Source organism: Solea solea, chromosome 5, assembly GCF_958295425.1.
Source record: "Solea solea chromosome 5, fSolSol10.1, whole genome shotgun sequence".
Lineage (NCBI taxonomy): Eukaryota > Metazoa > Chordata > Actinopteri > Pleuronectiformes > Soleidae > Solea > Solea solea.
The window spans coordinates 29655025-29674192 of record NC_081138.1 but is presented as its reverse complement, the minus strand read 5'-3'; the positions used below and the strand labels follow the sequence as shown (position 1 = coordinate 29674192).

At 41.5% G+C, this 19168-nt stretch overlaps 2 protein-coding genes across 5 annotated transcripts; one reads left to right on the top strand and one right to left on the bottom strand.

The window, feature by feature from the left end:
- Positions 1–1333: 1333 nt before the first annotated feature.
- Positions 1334–18737, top strand: LOC131459846 (ribosyldihydronicotinamide dehydrogenase [quinone]-like). Of its 4 annotated transcripts, none has more exons than XM_058629971.1 (8): positions 1334–1410; positions 9061–9184; positions 14540–14617; positions 15646–15813; positions 15880–16010; positions 16398–16511; positions 16850–16951; positions 18148–18737. In XM_058629971.1, exons 3-8 carry the CDS (start codon positions 14614–14616, stop codon positions 18478–18480), a joined length of 852 nt encoding a protein of 283 aa, XP_058485954.1. In that variant the 5' UTR covers positions 1334–1410; positions 9061–9184; positions 14540–14613; the 3' UTR covers positions 18481–18737. The 4 variants fall into 4 exon arrangements, with proteins under 4 accessions (XP_058485954.1, XP_058485953.1, XP_058485950.1 ...); XM_058629970.1 differs by lacking the exons at positions 1334–1410; positions 9061–9184 and adding exons at positions 9679–11428; positions 14162–14258; XM_058629967.1 differs by lacking the exons at positions 1334–1410; positions 9061–9184 and adding an exon at positions 9679–11428.
- On the bottom strand, positions 3919–9780 carry LOC131459886 (beta-1,3-galactosyltransferase 1-like). The gene is made up of 3 exons (XM_058630022.1): positions 9695–9780; positions 4400–5471; positions 3919–4049 (listed from the first exon to the last, which is right to left on the bottom strand). Exons 2-3 carry the CDS (start codon positions 5451–5453, stop codon positions 3919–3921), a joined length of 1185 nt encoding a protein of 394 aa, XP_058486005.1. The 5' UTR covers positions 5454–5471; positions 9695–9780.
- Positions 18738–19168: the final 431 nt, after the last annotated feature.

Below are 19168 nucleotides of genomic sequence, written 5' to 3'. Positions count from 1 at the left end.
CATTTCACGAGCCGAACGAACACTTTGTTTCCTGATCGAGTGAAGCTAGAGATACTAGAACTGTATAATAATAGAACCTGCACCTGTGACACTGTTGTGTCAGTCGTGAGCCATCGCTCAGGACAACAGGCGAGCGTAAAGAACGGCCGCTAGCTTTGCCTTTTACGTATATATAAGAAAGCGCTTAAAAACTGTGAGCAAGAGAACAAAGTCTCCAGAGCCATTTAGGCCCCATTCCATTTCACATTTTTGGATGGAAGAATGTGGCGTGAGGGGGCGTGGTCTTCACATAGATGCTTTTCATGCTTCAGGAAATGGAGCTGACGGGGATTTTCCCGCCCCACTCTGATTGAAAGATACAAATGGCGTGTCTTGTTTTCACTCTCTTTATTCTTCACTGTCCCCCAACCTCTGCTCGTCTGGTCGCAGTCGAGAGTCCAGAGGCTCGACATCAAATAAAACTACAACAGTACTGCATACACTACAACGCCACTGTGTTGTTTTTCTTTTCCGGCAACAGTTCTGCAGTTTCTACGTCTGGGTCAAAGACCGGGAAGGACATTTTGGTGCATGCGCAGAACGCAACGAGTCCGACTCCAGTCATATCCTGGATATCCAGATATGATAACTCTAACCGGATTAAGACTAGCTCGATTTTAGTCGGACTAATGTTTACATGACATTAAGAATACTGAATTATTGTCTTAATCCGAAAAGATTCAGGGGAACTCTCAGTGCATTGAGGCAGAGAAGAAAGAAACCGCTGCTGAATGTATGTGAACATCATACAGATGTTTCTATCTATTGTAATTGTTGTGTCTTTGTTATTTTGATTGGTGTTACGAACTTACTTACTTCGTACTTCCTCCCTTCCCAACACGCCGCAGTGTTGGTGCCTCGTGTAACGTGGATCCTCCTCGGAGGGAATCCACCAACGCCTCAGCTCGTTGCCTTGGATCTGCCCACTCTGGCAGAGCAAGCACACATTTCACAAACTTCTCACACATACCAGTCATGCCAGTGAGGTGATGCAAGCCCCGCAGCTGACTCCGCCCCCTCACTATAAATGATTGCTGTCTAAGTTTAGACAGAGTTCTTGCACCATTTCACTCAGGAACTCTTCCAGAAACGTCGGTTCACTGTGTCATTCCTTTCATTCTGAAAAAAGTTGGGCTGAGAGTTTTGTTTGTTTCTATTTGGGAAACAACCTCATTTATATGAGCCATATTTAAAATAAGGAAATTTACCAAAGGTGTTTATAGAAGACTTATGTTACTGCTTTTCCTCTGTTACCGTTTCATTGTTTCCATTGTTTCTTATCTGTAGGAGCATTTATCCACCCAGCGTGATTTCCACATTCACGAGCCGACCACCGCTTGAAGGCGCCACGGAGGAAGTGAAAAATGACAGGTGATTTATTTTCGTTTCATTAACTTATTTACACACCAATAGATTTTGCTCAAATATCAGCATTTTTCATTGCATGATACTGTATCAGTTAACTGTAATTGTAACCACAATTTAAGTCTCAGCCCTGAACTTAACAGTTTCCTCATTTTGGGGAGGAAATTGGGTACAGGCAAAATTTGCTTGTCTCGAATACATTCAACTAGTTTGTAAATCTACAGCCACTTTAAGACTTTCTTATATTTGCACATATCGAAATCTGTGCTGGTGAATTTTACTTTTGTATTTAACACAACCTTAATATACTGCACACAAACAGGAACAACAACAATTGAAATTATAAGCTGTGATATCTTATTAGGACAAAGGTAGATCACTTTTCAAGTGCAACACCTGCTTGACAATATTTATTTTCTTCGTTCTTCATATTTTTTTTAAGTTTCTCAGAAATTAGGCTTGTTTTACTTTCTTAAAAAAACATTTTTTTAAATGCAGAAATGAGGTTCTGCCTGGTTTGGGTCTTCATGAGGACCACTGGTCCTGACAACCAGAAAGGGTCATAGAGAGGTCACAAATACAAATACAGTCTTCTTCTTTCATGATGTTGTATCACTGCCATCTTCCGGCTCTTTCTGTAGGTAAGTTTGACACTTTCCTTTAGGACGTTATAACTATTTGCCAAAAGATCATAATTGTTCATTTCCAATACACAAAATGTACTAACATACATTTGCTGAATCTGGCCAGCACATCATTTTCCTTACAATACTGTGTACTCCACAGTGAGTACTTTGGCAGCCTCTAGTGGTGACCTCTGGTATAGATATATTTTTTGGGGATGACAAGTCTCCTTTTTTTAACCAAAATGATTTGGTGATAGTCTTCATAGTCTGGTAATTTTTTTGTACTAACCCTAATCTAAGCCCATCCTGGAATCTACACCTACATGTATCCCTGGTGGTCTTTCTGACTCTTGATTGATCAGAGAATCCAGAGTTTACTCTCCAATCCTTGGAGAGAACCACCGTGTTATTTTCCCGTTGCCTAACCCTAAAAGCCCTGTGAAGTGAAGACTAGTACGATATCATCAATATCCTTGCGAGTATATACACACAAGCACAGATCCTCTTCTCCTCTAGATCAGGGCTCTCAAACTGATCTGTCTGTCTGTCTGTCTGTCTGTCTGTCTGTCTACCTACCTACCTATATATTAATAAATGTTCTTTTGTTTTTCTTGCTATCATATTATTGAACAGTATGGAATTGATTAAAGCATAATTAAAAGCTTTTGAAACAACTTAATGTGTCAATTAAGGTCAAAATTTAAATATAAGCTTCTATTTTGGGTCGACGAGTGCCTCCCCAGTCATGAATGAACCTCACTGCTCCCTACCTACCTACCTACCTACCTACCTGTCTACCTGTATACTTACCTGTCTATTTACCTACCTACCTAGGCGTCAGTAGGGAGGGGAAAAAAGGAAGAAATCTCTGACAGAACCAGACTCAAAGGGGGAGAGAAAGTGCTGCAATACATATGCCAGGCCTGCATGTGGCACTGTAGTGTTGCTACACAAATACACCAAAGCCAGCAAGAGCAAATAAAGCTTTAATGGAGTATAGAGAGGGAATGAAGAAAGCCAGAGGGACTGTTATCAAGCAAGAAGAGAAGAAGAAGAACGGCAAAGATAAGCGACAGCTTATTAAAAAAAAAATAATAATAATCTAAATAAATATTAAGTGGCGTCTGTTTGAAACCCTCTTGTCCAGGTGACTCACTTAGTTTGACAGGTGAGAATATGAAAAACTCAAAGAAACAAAAGCTCTTCTAAGAGAAACAGTGCAATATCTCTTTAATGGTTGACAAGCGTTGGTCAATACTGATGTCAGCAGTGGGGTGACACACACACACACACACACACACACACACACACACTGTGTTCAGTAAAAGACGCCAAGGCTTCACCACAAACTCTTTAATTGGAGGAATTCTCCATCGAATTTCTGACAAAAAGTGCAAAAAAACAAACAAAAGCTCAGCAGCCAGACACGCGTGGAGCCACTTGACAAATGAGATCATAAAACATGTTTAATATATTACAAGCAAACAACACATCTTGTGTTGAAAATGTAGTTATGGCATCTGAGCTCCGTGGACAGCTGCTCTTTGGCGAACAACATGTTGGATGTGTACAAAAGCTATGCACACCTATATTGCGCCAGGGTTTGTGATTGGGAGAATCTGAAGTTGGCCAACATGGCCTCCTGAAAACAAAAGTTTGCTTAAACCAGCGACATCTGCCCAGACTTGGGTCGTCATTGCAGCATATGGCAGTCAGGTCCATACCCAGGCAAGGCCGACTAGCACTCAGCTAAGCTTCCCTGAGATGTTTTCTGACCATTTGTCCAACAGTTTCTTCAGCTTTCTGGGCAGCAGATCTCAGATGGTCTCTCAGGTGATGGGAGAGGTTGAGGTCATGGGCAGCTAGCATGTCCTTGTGGGTCCTCAGGCTAACGATATGGGTCCCATGCGGGTTTGTGCATGGTTTCCATGGGGGTTCCACACGTGTTTGCCCACTTCAAGCCCGTGCCCACCTTTTCCAGGCTACCTGTTACAAAGTGGGTGCTATTTGCCACTGAGTCTGAAGTGGGCAAATTATGCAGGTCCCATATGGTTTCAGTAAAATGTAGAACCACGGACATACCTGCTTGGGACCCATGTTGTCTGATCGGATATAACCATTATGGGGTCCACATGGACAGACTATGAGGCTATGCAGTTAGATGAGGTGGGGTAAATAAACCCTTTGTTTTGACATCATGTTGAGTAATAGAACCGCACATTTTAAGGTGTAGTGCTCACTAATACAGATGGTAACAAATGTGTGAACCAAATTTAAAAGGAATAAGACCTTTTGTTTGAATTTAATCTGACATCTTTTAATGCAATTCATGGCAAACAGTGTATATTATTGGACACTAATAATCATACTTGGGCTTGGGTGTATTTGGCCAGATAATCTAATTTTCAATCTTTGTACGTACTCGTTTAGGTTGAATTGGTCACAGTCAAATGTGTCAGAGCTGTGAAAGTGTTCCCAAAGCGATAAAAGGTTGACGCGATCCTCAACCGTTGTGGCTATGAGGCTATGGAAAGCACAGTGATTGTAGATCACAGGAGAAACGTTAAAATCCAACACACTTGGAGGGTCAGTGAAGGGGATGCCCAAGTGTTCCATGCACATGCCCACATACACGTCTTCAATGTAAAGAGCTTTAATGTGTTTGGCTGCCTCCACCAGTTTCTTTGGGAGGTCCAAAGACATGATGTAGCCCAAACCAAGAGCATATGTGGGGTAAAAGTATTGAGGGTAAATCTCCTCAGGAACAAACCATTTTGATGTTGAATTTCTAAGAACTTCAGCTCCTCTCTCTACACGGCCGGTCATGTAGTACGACTTTGGAGCGTTTGACAACAGTGCGATGAGATTGGGAACATTCAGGAACACGTCCGAATCGATCTTCATGGCGTAGAATGCGTTGGAGCAGTAGGCGTCCAGCCACTCCATCATCACCATGGTCTTGATGGTCAGGTTCTTGTAGCGGTCCACAAAGTCGCTCTGGATCAGGTCGCGGTGCTCCTTGCTCTCCTGCAGCAGCTGTTCTCGGAGCTGCTCGCCTCCCTCTCCAGTGTACAGCCCCAGCAGGAAGAACACCGTCACCACTTTGTCCAGTACCACACTTTCACTTCCCCATGTTTTACGGATGATGTCACGATGAGCCCTGTTTTGTGGCGCCACGTGGACCACCAGAACCAAGAAAGGCTTCTGCACTGCACATTTCTGCGGCTCATTCATGATGAAGTGATACTGGTAGGGATATTCCACCAAATACGGACCTGGAGACACATAAGGACCCGATTCTGCAGATACTTGGTTTTTGATGATTCCAGGGATGAAAGTCAGCATCTGTCTGAAATCTTTACGGAAGAGAACGAGGGATATGAAGAACGCTGGAAACAACAGCATGGGTCTCCTCCTCCACATACTTCTTTTCGGCGCCAGCTGGATGAATGAGACAAAAACAAGAGTCACTTAAGTACATTGACATGCACAGTTTAATCGAGCTAAGGCCGTAGTCCGACTAAGACAGGAGAGTCCGGGTATGCATGCGGAGGAGAAAATTGATTTAATGGCCACGGATGTCTGACTCCGCCTCCTCAGACTGATAACTCCCTGCCCACTTTTTGTAGATTTTCAAAATCAGGCAGTGGGCGGAGTTAGCCTCAGACCAGGGTCTTTAGTTACTCTTTAATGTTGTATGGTTAAGGTTAAGATTAAGGTTAAGGTTAGGTCAGTAGTCGTTGTGGTTTGAGAAAGAGGTCAGGTTCATTTATACTCTCAGCACTGTGGGCATCGTTCATGAATATTTAAAAGAATGGAGATGTTGATGAGATAGCATCTCAAGTTAAGTTAGTGATGATACTGTACTACTCTAACTATCTTTGTTACTCGTTACTACCAAATAAAACCGGGTGAGCAAGAGTTGAGTATTATGGTCTGTATTTATATAGAGCTTTTCTAGTCTCTTTTTCTAGTCAAGGACACATTTTGACTAACCCACAACCTTCCAGTTGAAAGACAACTCACCCTACCACTGATCCACCATGGCTCAATCCTAACTCCTCACTTTCTTTTAAGTACATTTTATATCAGAAAATGACTTTTGAAATAATATTATTAAAAAAGGTGACTTCAACTTCATTTTCTGGTAACATTCTTTTTACTTAAGTATCCCTTTAAGGTACTTTATGTAAGACTGTGTAAGGGGCTATAATGCATTATGTCACAGTGTCCCCAGTAAGAATGCTGCATGTGTTTAAGCACTGTTTACATTTGAATCATGACTGAAATTGTACCAGGACTTTACCTTCTTATGATCAATTAGTGGATTGATTTTTAAATGGTCTGTATTTAGCGTAGCGCCTTTCTAGTCCTGATGACACACCCCATTGTGTCCCCCGTGTGTCATCTCACACATTATCTCCTTCTTTCTCCCTCTAACTCTTTCCTCTCCAATGAAGGCAAGAAAATCATGTGGAAAAACTTGCCTTTAAGTACGAGTGAGTCGTTTCCCCTCGGGACTAACTGATATTTGTTAGAGAAACATGAACGAGCCTGTACGCGACTGTCTTGATGTAGATCCTGATTCCACTGTGGCAACGAACAAGACGAAACACTTTCTCCTCAGTGCTCATAAACAGACGGGGATGTTTCTGAGGCAGCAGGCAGCAGCGGTGTAGTCTGTGTGACACACAGGCGTACGCTTCATACCGATGACTAAAGGATTAGGACTTGCAAGATCTGAAATTTGTTTTTCATGATTGTCACTGTATGAGCACATAGAGGTGTTCATATGAAAACAAGCCACAGACACACACCCACGATGTGTGTTTGTTTTAATTTAAAACAACAAGATATTCCGTTTTAATTCAAACTTAAGCCTTAGTGCTCACATGGCACGGATCACGGATGCTGCAGGAGCACCTTTGGTATAATGCCGTGGGAATAGTACTACTAGTACTACTCCTGTGTGTAAATGTCACATATGTTGTGGAGTCAAAGTTATGATTCCTTTTAAATTGTGCAGAAGTCACAAAACAGACCATTTGTCTTTTACTTTTGTCCAAGCCAAGTGAACTTTGAACTGTGACGTATTTCCTAATTACACAAATTCAACCTTTGACAAATTTCAAATTTTCCTTTCACCCCAACCTGTCGAGGCAGATGGCCGCACATCTTTGAGTCTGGTTCTGTTAAAAGAGAGTTTTTTCTCTCCACTGATGCCTAGTTAGTGTTTGCTCATTGTGTGAACTGTTGGGTTCCATGATGCTGTGTATGTACAGTATAATGCCTTAATGTGTATTATAATTTGCCACTATACAAATAAAATTGAATTTAATTGAATTGATTTGTTTGTACTCATAAAAACCACTCTCGGTTTGTCTTTACTGTAGATACACTGGGTGTAGGGATGCTGTTCCACCCTGTAGTTCTTGTTTCTATCTCCTTTTTTCTTTCACTATTCCCTTCACTCCTTTGTAAAAATAAATTCTGCACACACACATATATATATATATATATAATGCAGAAAAGGGCCATCAGAGTAATAAATAATGCAGGGATAAAAATTTAATTTTTGTAATAATCATGCCACTGCAGGTGATAACTCAAATATTTTGAGGAATAACTCAAAATATGCAGGTGATAGAGATAGTGTCTCCATAAAAAAAAACATTTGCACAAAGCAAAAAAATTCAATTTCAAGGAGGTTAAAATAATTTAGAGAGTTGTTGTTTTTTCTCTTGGCAAGCAAGGTATTCACGGTAGGGGATATGGTTTGTGTTAAACACACAGATGGGTGTGTGCATGTGCAAATATTTATACAAGACACTGTCAATTCGTACAGTTAGTTTAATTAAATAAACTAAGACTCATTTTAAGTAAATATTTTCTTTACATGACAGAATGTCTTTGCTGAGGAACATTAGAGTCTGAAAGTAACGCCTCTCCGACAAAAAAAAAAATGCGTACTCATCTGAACCCTTTTCTGTGTGGACGGGGCCTAAATCTGTTGGACTGAAATGTTTACGTGGGATTTTTAAAGTCCAGTTTTGAGTCAGACTGACACAATAACCAGTTGTTTTTTCTCTCATGTCATGTTTACATTGGAGCGAAAACACAACAAACTTATGTACACAAGCAAAGCAGCCGAGTTGTTTGTCCTGTGTTTTCCAGCAGATGTCGTTATGCAAATGTAGTCTTTGTGGTTCAGGAGTTTGGTGCCATTTCCCTGCACCACCTCTCATTTCTGTGTGAGATCATGAGTCTGCGGCTGCTTTGGGCACGAGTGTGCATTCCTGTGTGTCAATTTATTAGCCAACTGGTTCAACTGGTTCTGCTGGACAACTGGCACAGGGTTCTACATTTAGATTTGTCACAATGTTACACCCAAACCTTTTCCATGGCCGGGGATGGCTTTAGGCAGGCCTGCCAATGGAGGGGGGGGGGGGGTCAAAAAGGTCAGTTGTCCCGGGCCCATAGTAGAACAGAACTGGTTCCCTCCAACCGTTAAAACCCTTTAACACCAAGCGTATCGCTGGCGACACATTTGCACAAGCGCACTGTGCATCACTGTAGTTACGCGTGACGGTTTGTGCTATCGGTAAAACTCTAGCGGTTTCCAGAGAAATTAATTGCACTTCAAAGCCAACATGGTGGTTATTACGGTAATGTCAAAAATCTGAGTCTGTGTCGCCAGAGAGGAGAGAGTGGGAAGAACACCTGTACTTCACATAGTCAGTTTACTCCCACAGAGTGAACTGACTATGTGAAGTGAAGTGAAGTTTTTGGTGTCTGTCTGTGCTTCCACATTTGCTTGCACTGGCCAACGGAGGGCGCCAGAGGCCTGTTGCGTGAATGGGGTGAAGTCTGCCATCTCCGAATTCTGACTTTTCTCAGAATTCTGACTTTTTCTTAGAATTCTGACTTTTTATTAGAATTCTGACTTTTTATTAGAATTCTGACTTTTATTAGAATTCTGACTGTAATCTGACTTTAATCTCAGAATCCTGTGAATATTTATCTCCCTCAGATCTTTGACTTGATAAGAAGGCCACATCAACAAAAACACATCAGGTCTAAACTTGTTGGGAGCCTTGGAGGTTTGCCCCTTACAGTTCCAGATCCAGGTGTGATGTCAACGCTGTGAATTCTAGGTCAGTAAACCCCCCCCCCCCCACACACACACACACACCCCCCTCCCGGCTTGCAGCTACATGTCCCACAAGAGTCAACACGGACGAGAGGGAAGGTGAAGACTCTGTTGTCTTCCTCCTGCAGTAACTTGGTGTGTTCTATTCCTCTCTATCTTCATCTGAGTGAGACATAAACACGTTTGCTTCTTCTTTTAAAGGTGCAGTGTCCATTAAAGGTTCAGTGTGTAAAACCTTTGATTAAATTATTCTTCTTATTGATGTTTTTTTTAATTTGGCAGAAATTGAAATAAATATACTTGTGTAGAATCGGGCGTAGAGGCAGCCACTTTGGTAATACTTGTTTTACAGCAGGTCACCAGGGACAAAGTAAACATCTTCTGATGCTAACTGAAAAGCTGCACCAGGTAGAGTGAGGTGAGGGATACTCGTCCGCAACAGCATCAAAGTCAAACTTCCCTCACTCTCCTGCTGTAGTGAATCAAAAATGTCTCCAGGGACAGGTTTCCTTACCCGGTAACGTCGCAGACACACGTCAATCCAGTGAGTCGTGAATCCAGTTTGACTCCCAGTGCTGGACGAGGAGGTGAAGCAGCAGCGTGTGAGTCACCTTGTGGACACATGGACGCTGACAAACCGACAAACACTGCAGAGGAAAAAGAGGGAGACAGAATGAGTCCCAGTCAACCTGGGCGTCTGACACCTGTGTGAGTGGGCGGGGCCTGCAAAAGTGAGCAGGGACCAATTGTTTGTTGTGGAGGAAGACGGCAACAGCAAAACTCTGTCCAAAGTCACAGAGTTTGTGGTGAGTTTGTGGTAATGTCAGTGTGGAATTAGAACTGTCCCATTCAATCCTCAATCCTCATATTTTGGAGCACTTTCTGGCCATTTTACATAACTTGGCATCATCTCAGACTTTGCCTGAGGCAGGATTGTGTGGTAGAAGGAGCAGCTCTGCTGTGTTGATGTTAACACAGTGGAAAAAACACTGCACTTGTGTAACCAGAAGAAGATAAGAACATGCTAAAAAGTCAGAATCCTGACTTTAATCTCAGAATTCTCACTTTTTCTTTAATCTCAGAATTCTCACCTTTTCTTTAATCTCAAAATTCTGATTTTAATCTCATAATTCTGGCTTTAATCTGGTTTTAATCGCAGAATTTTTACTTGTGGCCCTACAACTCTTCTTTACTGTTCTACCTCTTTTTCTATTGTCAGTTTGCCCTCAGGCGGGTGCTATAGGGCTGCTACAGCAACCAAGAAGCCTCTCATACCAAATGCCGTCAGATTCTTAAACACTATTCACACTTGGGTATTTTTGATTTTGGCATTTCTTATCTTTTTCCCCCCATTAAATTTAAGTTAAGATCAGGGTTATAGATAAACTTAATGTAAGCTTTAAATAAATAAAATGAGCATGGTGTTTTACGCAAAACTAAACCCTTCTCAATAAATTGAATTAAATTGTGAAATAAAAGCCCAGGATCGATGCCCAAAATATTAAGAAGACCCAGCTTTAATGCACATTTTACAGTACACATTTTCTGCAGCCACTAAGCAGCAGGAGATTTCAAATTTAAACAAATGTATTTATTGAAAAGGAAGAACTGTTAAAGGCACGTGGAAAAAAGCGCATAAAGTCAGACTTTAAGAAAGTCAATTCTGAGATTAAAGTCAGGATTTCTGAGATTAAAGCCATAATTCTGAGGTTAAAGTCAGAATTCTGAGATTACATTCAGACTGTAAGAAAGTCAGAATTCTGATATTAAAGTCAGGAGTTGAGATTAAAGCCAGAATACTGAGATATAAATCAGAATAACGTCAGAATTATGAGGATAAAGTCAGAATTCTGAGGTTAAAGTTAGAATTCTGAGATTAAAGTCAGAATAAAGTCAGAATTCTGAGAAACAAGTCAGAAGTCTGAAATTAAAGTCAGAATTCTGAGATTAAAGTTAGAATAAAGTCAGAATTCTGAGATTTAAGTCAGAATAAAGTCAGAATTCTAAGAAAAAGTCTGAAGTCCGAGAAAAAAGTCAGAAGTCTGAGATTGGCCTGAGGAAAGAAGGGGTTTAAATTCATTCTGCAGCCACTAGGTGGTGCTCATTCTGTTTGTGTATTATTGTCCTCATTGTTTAGCTTCAGTGTCCTGTGGATGGCCAGCTTGTTTTTCCCTGACACTTTGATAGAGAGCACATGGGTGGCATCTACATCCATCCTCTGTTGGAATTACTTTAAGAAGCATCGTCTGTAAGTACAGTGTTGATAAGTTGCCTATGTTTTGCTTTGACGTTTGTATTTTGTGTAGATGACTCTGTTAGGCCATGTTTTCATGTGTTTTCAGTGCTAAGCAAGTGACTTGACATGTTAATGGCTTTCAGCTAGCTCAATGATTAACCATGTACAGAGAAATGGACAAAGGTTATATGATGAAAAAACTTATATAATGAGGCTTATTATGCGCAACATTGCTTTTATTTATTTATTCATTTCAGTTTTACTCCATTCTCATGTTGTCAATACAAACCTCAATAAATCCATTGATCATTGACTACAGTGTGTGGAGGAGTTATCTGTCTGTCTAGTTAAGAAAGGGGACTCGTTGACGAGGGCGGAATAGTAAAAAGACGCACTCAACGGTAATTTCAGCTTCAGTGGATATATATCAAGCCTGCTCAGCTTCTTCATCCACGTCAACCAAGATGTCAGCTGCAGAGAGGAAAAGTCATGAGGAAAGACTCAGCTTAAGGTACAAGAGACGTTGCTTGAAACTATGCTGAAAGCCATCCAGCAGGAGAAAGAGGCGGATGCTGCTTGAGCTGAAGCTACTGTCCTTGAAGCAGCCATGGAGACAGCAGACATCGAGAGGCTCTCCGGAGTACATGGCGCTGACCAAAACCTCGGTTTGTGGGTCAGCTGAGAGAACTGAAAGCTATGTTCGAGACCAGTCTGCCTATATGGACATCTACCTGCCAACAGCATACGGCGACAACCCACAGCCTGGGACTGAGGTCAAAGTTGACAGTAAGCCACGTGACGACTCTCCACCAGAGCACAAACCTGTTCGCAGCAGTTATTCCCACACAGCCCAGCTGCTACTGAAGCAACTTCTGGCCAGAGACACCCGCTGGTCTGTTTCACTCCTCGGACAGAAAGCGAACAGAACACCCCACAGTTTAAGAGCTTATGGTCACCCATAGACAATACAAAAGATAAGGACCAGTCACTTAGAGGTGGAGACAATGTGTCTGGTGGATCCCGCTATGATGCCTCAGATTTGGGAAGGTTCTTAGCTCGCCGTGACCTACTCACAGCTGGAGCCAAGAAATTCAATGACAAGCCAGAAGATTACTGGGCCTGGAGGTCCACATTCTCCAATGCCATTGAGGATCTCGATTTGAAACCCAGTGAGGAACTCGACCTGCTAATTAAGTGGCTTGGACCAGAATCCGCCAAGCATGTGAGGAGAGTGAGGTCAGTTCACATCAGACATCCTGCTGAGGCCCTCAGTATGGTCTGGGGTAAGCTAGAGGAGAGCTACGGGTCTGCAGAGGCAATGGAGACTGCTCTCAAAGCGTGTCCGTTTCCCCAAGGTCTCTTATAGAGAACCCCAATGTTTGCGGGAGTTAGGTGACATCCTCCTTGAACTGCAGTGTGCCCAAGAGGAAGGTTACTTACGAGGCCTCTCCTACCTGGACGCCGCATGTAGTATTAACCTTATTTTGGAAAAATTGCCCTTTAGTCTTCAGGAGAAATGGATGGTGCATTGGACAAAATACAAACAACAATATAGCTACCCACCGTTTTCTGTCTTCTCCAGGTTCATTCGTGAGGAGTCAAGGATGAGGAATTACCTGAGCTTCGTCGCCGCAACTTCCAGCATTGCACCACCTAAGGGAGAGAGATTCTCAATGAAAACACCAAGACCTCCAATAACGGTGTACAGAACAGAGGTGGACAGTACTCAACAGAAAGATGAGGTCTGGGGTTTGGACAGCCCTGAGAAGCCGTGTCCTGCTCACAAAAAGCTGCAGCAACTGCATAAATGTAGAGCCTTCAGAGAGAAGCCCCTGGAGGAACAGAAGGCCTGTCTTAGAGAAAAGGCCTGCAAGGCTGTCATTGGGTGCACATTGCAGCCCTTCATGCTGGGCCGGCACCTTGGTCAGTGAAGCAAGCTGTTATCTCCTATGAAAAGCATGGTGGGGAGGAAAATGAATTTCCCTCTTCTTGCATCACCACCTCAACTTGCACAGAGGTCTGTGGAAACAGCACCACAGGGAAATCTTGTTCAAAAATCTGCCTCGTTTATGTGTATCCTGAAGGTCAGCCGGAGAAAAAGGCGAGGGCGTATGCCATTCTAGATGACAACAGGTCGTTGGCCAGGTCAACCTTCTTCGAGATGTTTAATATCGCAGATAACACCTCCACTTACACACTGAGAGCATGTGCAGGTGTGTCAGAGACAGTAGGCTGGAGAGGGAGGGGTTTCGTTGTAGAATCAGCTGAGAAGAAGACCAGTCTAGCCCTCCCTACACTTATTGCGTGTGACCAGCTACCTGATAATAGGACGGAGATCCCTACGCCAGCAGCTGCAAGGTACCATCCACACTTCAAGTCTCTAGCCTTGAAGATACCACCACTTGACTCCAAGGCTAAGATCTTGAACTTGTAGGAAGAGACGCCATCCAGGCACACAAGGTCCTAGAGCAACGCAATGGACCCCTGCAGGCTCCCTTCGTGCAACTATTAGCCCCTAGTTGGGTGATAGTTGGAGAGGTCTGCCTCGGCAATGGCGCACACAAATCCTCAATCCCAGCTTTAAAACCAACATACTTGACAATGGACGCCCCAGTCTCCTGAGTCCTTGCTATATACATATATATATATATATATATGACCAGCTACCTGATAATAGGATATATATATATATATATATATATATTATATATTATATTTTTTAAAGATCTAATCTGTCGTCTCCAGCTCAGACCTTTATTCAGCTGTAAAAGCCTGATCAGAGACAGACGGGTGACAGGAGACACCAACCCCCGACACCTTCCTCCAGTTTTCTTCTAATCAGGTGAAATTAAGTCCGATTAGACCACGTCTGAAACTGCACATGACCCTGTCAGATAATCCTTTGTAAGTGACCCTAAGCATTCTTTCTGAGGCCAACCAACAACCACACACACATACACACACACTCACTCACTCACTCACACACACACACACACACACACACAGAGTGCCCAAACTGGTTAAACTGCCTGACTGCATTTTTCCCCCTGTCGTCTCACAGGGTTTGGAAACACTTGATATGTGATCTAAGCATCTAAAACATGTTTCTCATTCTCACGCAAGGACACACTGTGGGTTTATAAGAGGCGTCAGGAACCAGGTCCAGGCTGCAGACGGGATCCAGGAGATTGCACAGCATGGGTGAGTGTACACTGATCCACTGCTTGCTCCCTCAGGCAGGTACAAAAGTGACAACAACGTCTGGACAGGTTTTTCCTGGTTTTTCAGATGGGATTATGTGGATTTATTCTTGCTCATGCTGCAGAATCCACTTCATAATAATAATATATTAGATGCTTTTATTCTTTCTTTTTTAGTAATAATAATAATGATGATAATAATAATACAAAAATGAAGTGTGACTTTTGGAAACATTAAAAATCTAATTTCAGTGTGGAAATGACATGTTCACATTGTTATGGAGGATGCACCTACAGAGCTCTGAAGCAAAACAAAAATATGTCGTGCAGTGCAGTGCAGTGCCTCGTCAGAGTTCTGAAAGTCTGAGATTAAAGTCAGAATAAAGTCAGAATTCTGTGCCAAAAAGGTCAGAGTTCTGAGATTAAAGTCAAAATTCTGAGGTTAAAGTCAGAATTCTGACAAAAAAAATTAAAGTCAGATTGATGTCAGAATTCTAAGAAAAAGTCTGAATTCTGAGAAATTCAAGTCAGGTGACATTAAGTCAGATTAGACCACATCTGAACGAAATTGTAAGGTGTTCACGTTGTTATGGAGGCTGGATATCATCAATTTGAGCAGATTATAATATATTCATTGACAGCCATGAAAGTGGGAATCCAGATTATATGGGGGATTATCTATACACCTGATATGATTATTCTTCCAAAGGTCATCACTCAGCTGTAGATCAGATTCAGCTGCCACACATTAGTCTCCTCTCTGTCTCTGGTGTTTCACAGCAGTTGGCGTCCATACTATCTTATTTTCTTTGGCTCGTGTTCTGTCTTTTCTGTATTCTGCATGTGTTCGAGTAACTGAGCAGTTTCCTTTGAAGGTACATGTATGATAGACAATGCTCTTGTTTCTCTTCTTTGTGCTAAAGATCAGATCAGATGTTCAAACAGATTATTCAGTGTTCTTTGTGCTCCCTGATTTGTTCTTTGCGTTCTTGCATTTTTAGTTAAACTGAATATTTCTCTCCCTCTCAGCTCAGAAGACGGTTCTGGTCGTTTACGCTCACCAGAGCTCGGCCTCGTTCAACTCAGCGGTTCGTGATGTGACGGTTCAGGAGCTGACGCAGCAGGGTTACAGGGTCATCGTGTCCGACCTGTACACCATGAATTTCAAAGCCAGCGCCACGCAGGACGACATCATCGGTGAATTTTTGGGATTTCTTCTTTTTTTGTTAACAATCCAGTTCTGACAGAGATTATTGTGTCCAGGTGACCTCAAAAACCCAGAACTTTTCAAGTATGGGGAAGAAACCATGCACGCCTGGAAGGAAGGTCGCCTCAGTGACGACATCGTAGCCGAGCAGCGCAAAGTACTGGAGGCGGAGCTCGTCATCTTCCAGGTCAGACTATTTTATTATTGTCCTTTATTTTAGGGACATGTGTAAAAGAAAAACATAGAACAGCATGAATTCTGAGATTAAAGTCAGAATTCTGAGAAAAAAGTCAGAATTCTGAGATTAATCTCAGAATTAATATCAGAATCCTGAGATTAATCTCACACATGACATTTTTTTCAGAATTTTAACTTTTTTCTCAGAAAAGATTAAAATCAGAATTCTGAGATTATTTTCAGAATTGAGAATAATCTCACAATGCATTCCATTTTATTTTTTTTTCTTTCTTTTAATGTTTTTTTTTTTTTTACATGTGGCCCTAATACTCTTTTTTTTGTATCACAAAAACTTAAATGTAAATTTGAAAGTAACATGTGTTGTTGCTGTTTGCAGTTTCCCATGTACTGGTTCAGTGTTCCTGCCATCATGAAAGGCTGGATTGACAGGGTTCTCACACAAGGCTTTGCCTTCTCACTGCAAAACATGTACGACAAGGGTGTTTTCAAGGTCAATGCGCTTTCCTCATTTTTCATTTGAGTACAATATTGGAGATAAACTGACTATCTGTTTTTTAACTTTTCGTTTCCTTTAAAAAAAAAAAAAAAAATACACAGATTAGTAATACATGACATTACTTCTTCACGATTTATTTGACTAATTTTATCGTCGTAAGAGATCAGAATATTTCTGCCACTGGTAAACGTAAACTAAAATCGTAACGTTTTTGTTTACGTTGTTTGCTTCTTTGCATCTTTGCATCTTTGCTGAAATACTGCATATATATACAGTGTCAATGTGTAACATTTATCTTTCTCGATCATTAAATGTTTTTTCTTCTCATGAAGGACAAAAAAGCCATGTTGACCTTCTCGACTGCAGCGACACAGAAGATGTTCCAGCCCGACGGGATTAACGGAGACATTAACATCACACTGTGGCCGTTACAGGTGTTTATCAACGATCTGCTCTTTCACAGGACTGATTAATGACGAGGACAGGTGAAAGATGAGGACAGGTTAATGACGAGGACAGGTAAATGATGAGGACAGGTGAAAGATGAGGACAGGTTAATGATGAGGACAGGTGAAAGGTGAAGACAGGGGAAAGACGAGGACAGGTTAATGACGAGGACAGGTGAAAGATGAGGACGGGTTAATGATGAGGACAGGTGAAAGGCGAGGACAGGTTAATGACGAGGACAGGTTAATGATGAGGACAGGTGAAAGATGAGGACAGGTTAATGATGAGGACAGGTGAAAGGCGAAGACAGGGGAAAGACGAGGACAGGTTAATGACGAGGACAGGTGAAAGATGAGGACGGGTTAATGATGAGGACAGGTGAAAGACAAGGACAGGTTAATGATGAGGACAGGTGAAAGACGAAGACAGGGGAAAGACGAGGACAGGTGAAAGATGAGGACAGGTTAATGATGAGGAAAGGTGAAAGATGAGGACAGATTAATGACAAGGAAAGGTGAATGATGAGGACAGGTGAATGATGAGAACAGGTGAATGATAAGGACAGGTGAAAGACGAGGACAGATTAATGACAAGGAAAGGTGAATGATGAGGACAGGTGAATGATAAGAACAAGTGAGGACAGGTGACTGATGATGACAGGTGAAAGACGGGGACAGGTGAAAGACAAGGACAGGTGAATAAGGAGGACAGACGAATGATGAGGACAGGTGAATGATGAGATCAGGTGAATGAGGAGAACAAGTGAGGACAGGTGAATTACGAGGACAGGTGAATGATGAGGACAGGTGAATTGAGGTTAATTTAGGTCCCTGAATGAGAAAGTTAAAGCATTTGTGACCTTTGACCCATTTTGACCGATACATTGTGTTTCATATTTTATCTTGTCAGCGCTTTAATTTAAATTTAAGGTTTGCCTTTAAATGAAAAACAATTCATGTTTTTCCTTTTTGCACACACAAGAAAGAACCTTGTTAACTTTAAATATTTCAGTACTCTTTCCACCTCTGTATTAAAGTATATTTTTTAAAATCAGGTGAAAAATAAAGTTTTAACTCAGGGTTTTCCCTTTGATAATGCCATAATACATGTTTAAATGTAAGGTTTCTGAAGTGTTTTGGTGCTGGTGGACGGTTGTTAACCCGTCTCCGTCTCTCTCTCTCAGAACGGCACGCTGCACTTCTGTGGATTTCAGGTTCTTGCTCCTCAGATATTCTGGAGTCCGGCTCACTGCCCCCCCGCGGTGCGCGCAGCAATGCTACAAGGATGGCAGTCCAGACTCAAAGGACTGCTGGCAGAAAAGCCGTTGACCTTTGCCCCCAGTGAGCTGTTTGACCTGAGCTTCCAGGGTGGGTTCTCGCTCTGGCCCAAAGTGAAGGAGGAGTGGGAGTCACAGTCGTACGGCATCACCACAGGCCACCACCTCGGGAAGCTGCTGCCACCTGACAACCAGACCAAAGCTCCGCCTGCAGATGACAACCAAGACAAAGCCTCATAATCTCAATTTGCATACATATACATATATATGTATATGTGTATACATATATATATATATATATATATATATATATACATGTGTATATATGTATATATATGTGTGTATATATACATATATATGTATATATGTATATGCGTTTATACATATATACTGTACATACAGCCATATTAAGGCTCAGCAGTAAAATTTGTAAAAATTTGCAATGAAGCTCACAACATAATAAAACTTTTATTCTTTTGCTTCACTAATGTGATGAATTCTAATATTCGACTGTAGTTTGTGTCTGTTCTGTAGACTCTCACTTTTCTGTTGCTCCCCCCTGAAGTTATTAACTCTTAGTGCTCATGGTAAAATGCAATGGGAATAATACACGTCCTTAGATATATATATATATATATATATATATGGTAAAATGCAGTGGAAATAATACACGTCCTTATATATATACATATACATATATATACATATGTATATATATACATACATATATACATATATGTATATATATATAGATCGGCACAAAGCACTTTAAAGTAGTGTATATATGTATATATATATATACGTACATATATATATATATATATATATATATATATATATACACATATATATGTATACATATATATATATATATATACACTACTTTAAAGTGCTTCGTGCCGATCTATTCGGTGTAGCGACCTCTTCT

What these genes read in the sequence shown, in the direction of transcription:
- LOC131459886 (XM_058630022.1), bottom strand. Translation starts at nt 5,453, where the DNA reads ATGTGGAGGAGGAGACCCATGCTGTTGTTTCCAGCGTTCTTCATATCC. An exon ending in CCAAATACACCCAAGCCCAA is followed by an intron (nt 4,050 to 4,399) that starts GTATGATTATTA and finishes TGCCCACTTCAG; the next exon opens with ACTCAGTGGCAAATAGCACC.
- LOC131459846 (XM_058629971.1), top strand. An exon ending in CACGCAGGACGACATCATCG is followed by an intron (nt 15,814 to 15,879) that starts GTGAATTTTTGG and finishes TATTGTGTCCAG; the next exon opens with GTGACCTCAAAAACCCAGAA. An exon ending in ACGACAAGGGTGTTTTCAAG is followed by an intron (nt 16,512 to 16,849) that starts GTCAATGCGCTT and finishes CTTCTCATGAAG; the next exon opens with GACAAAAAAGCCATGTTGAC.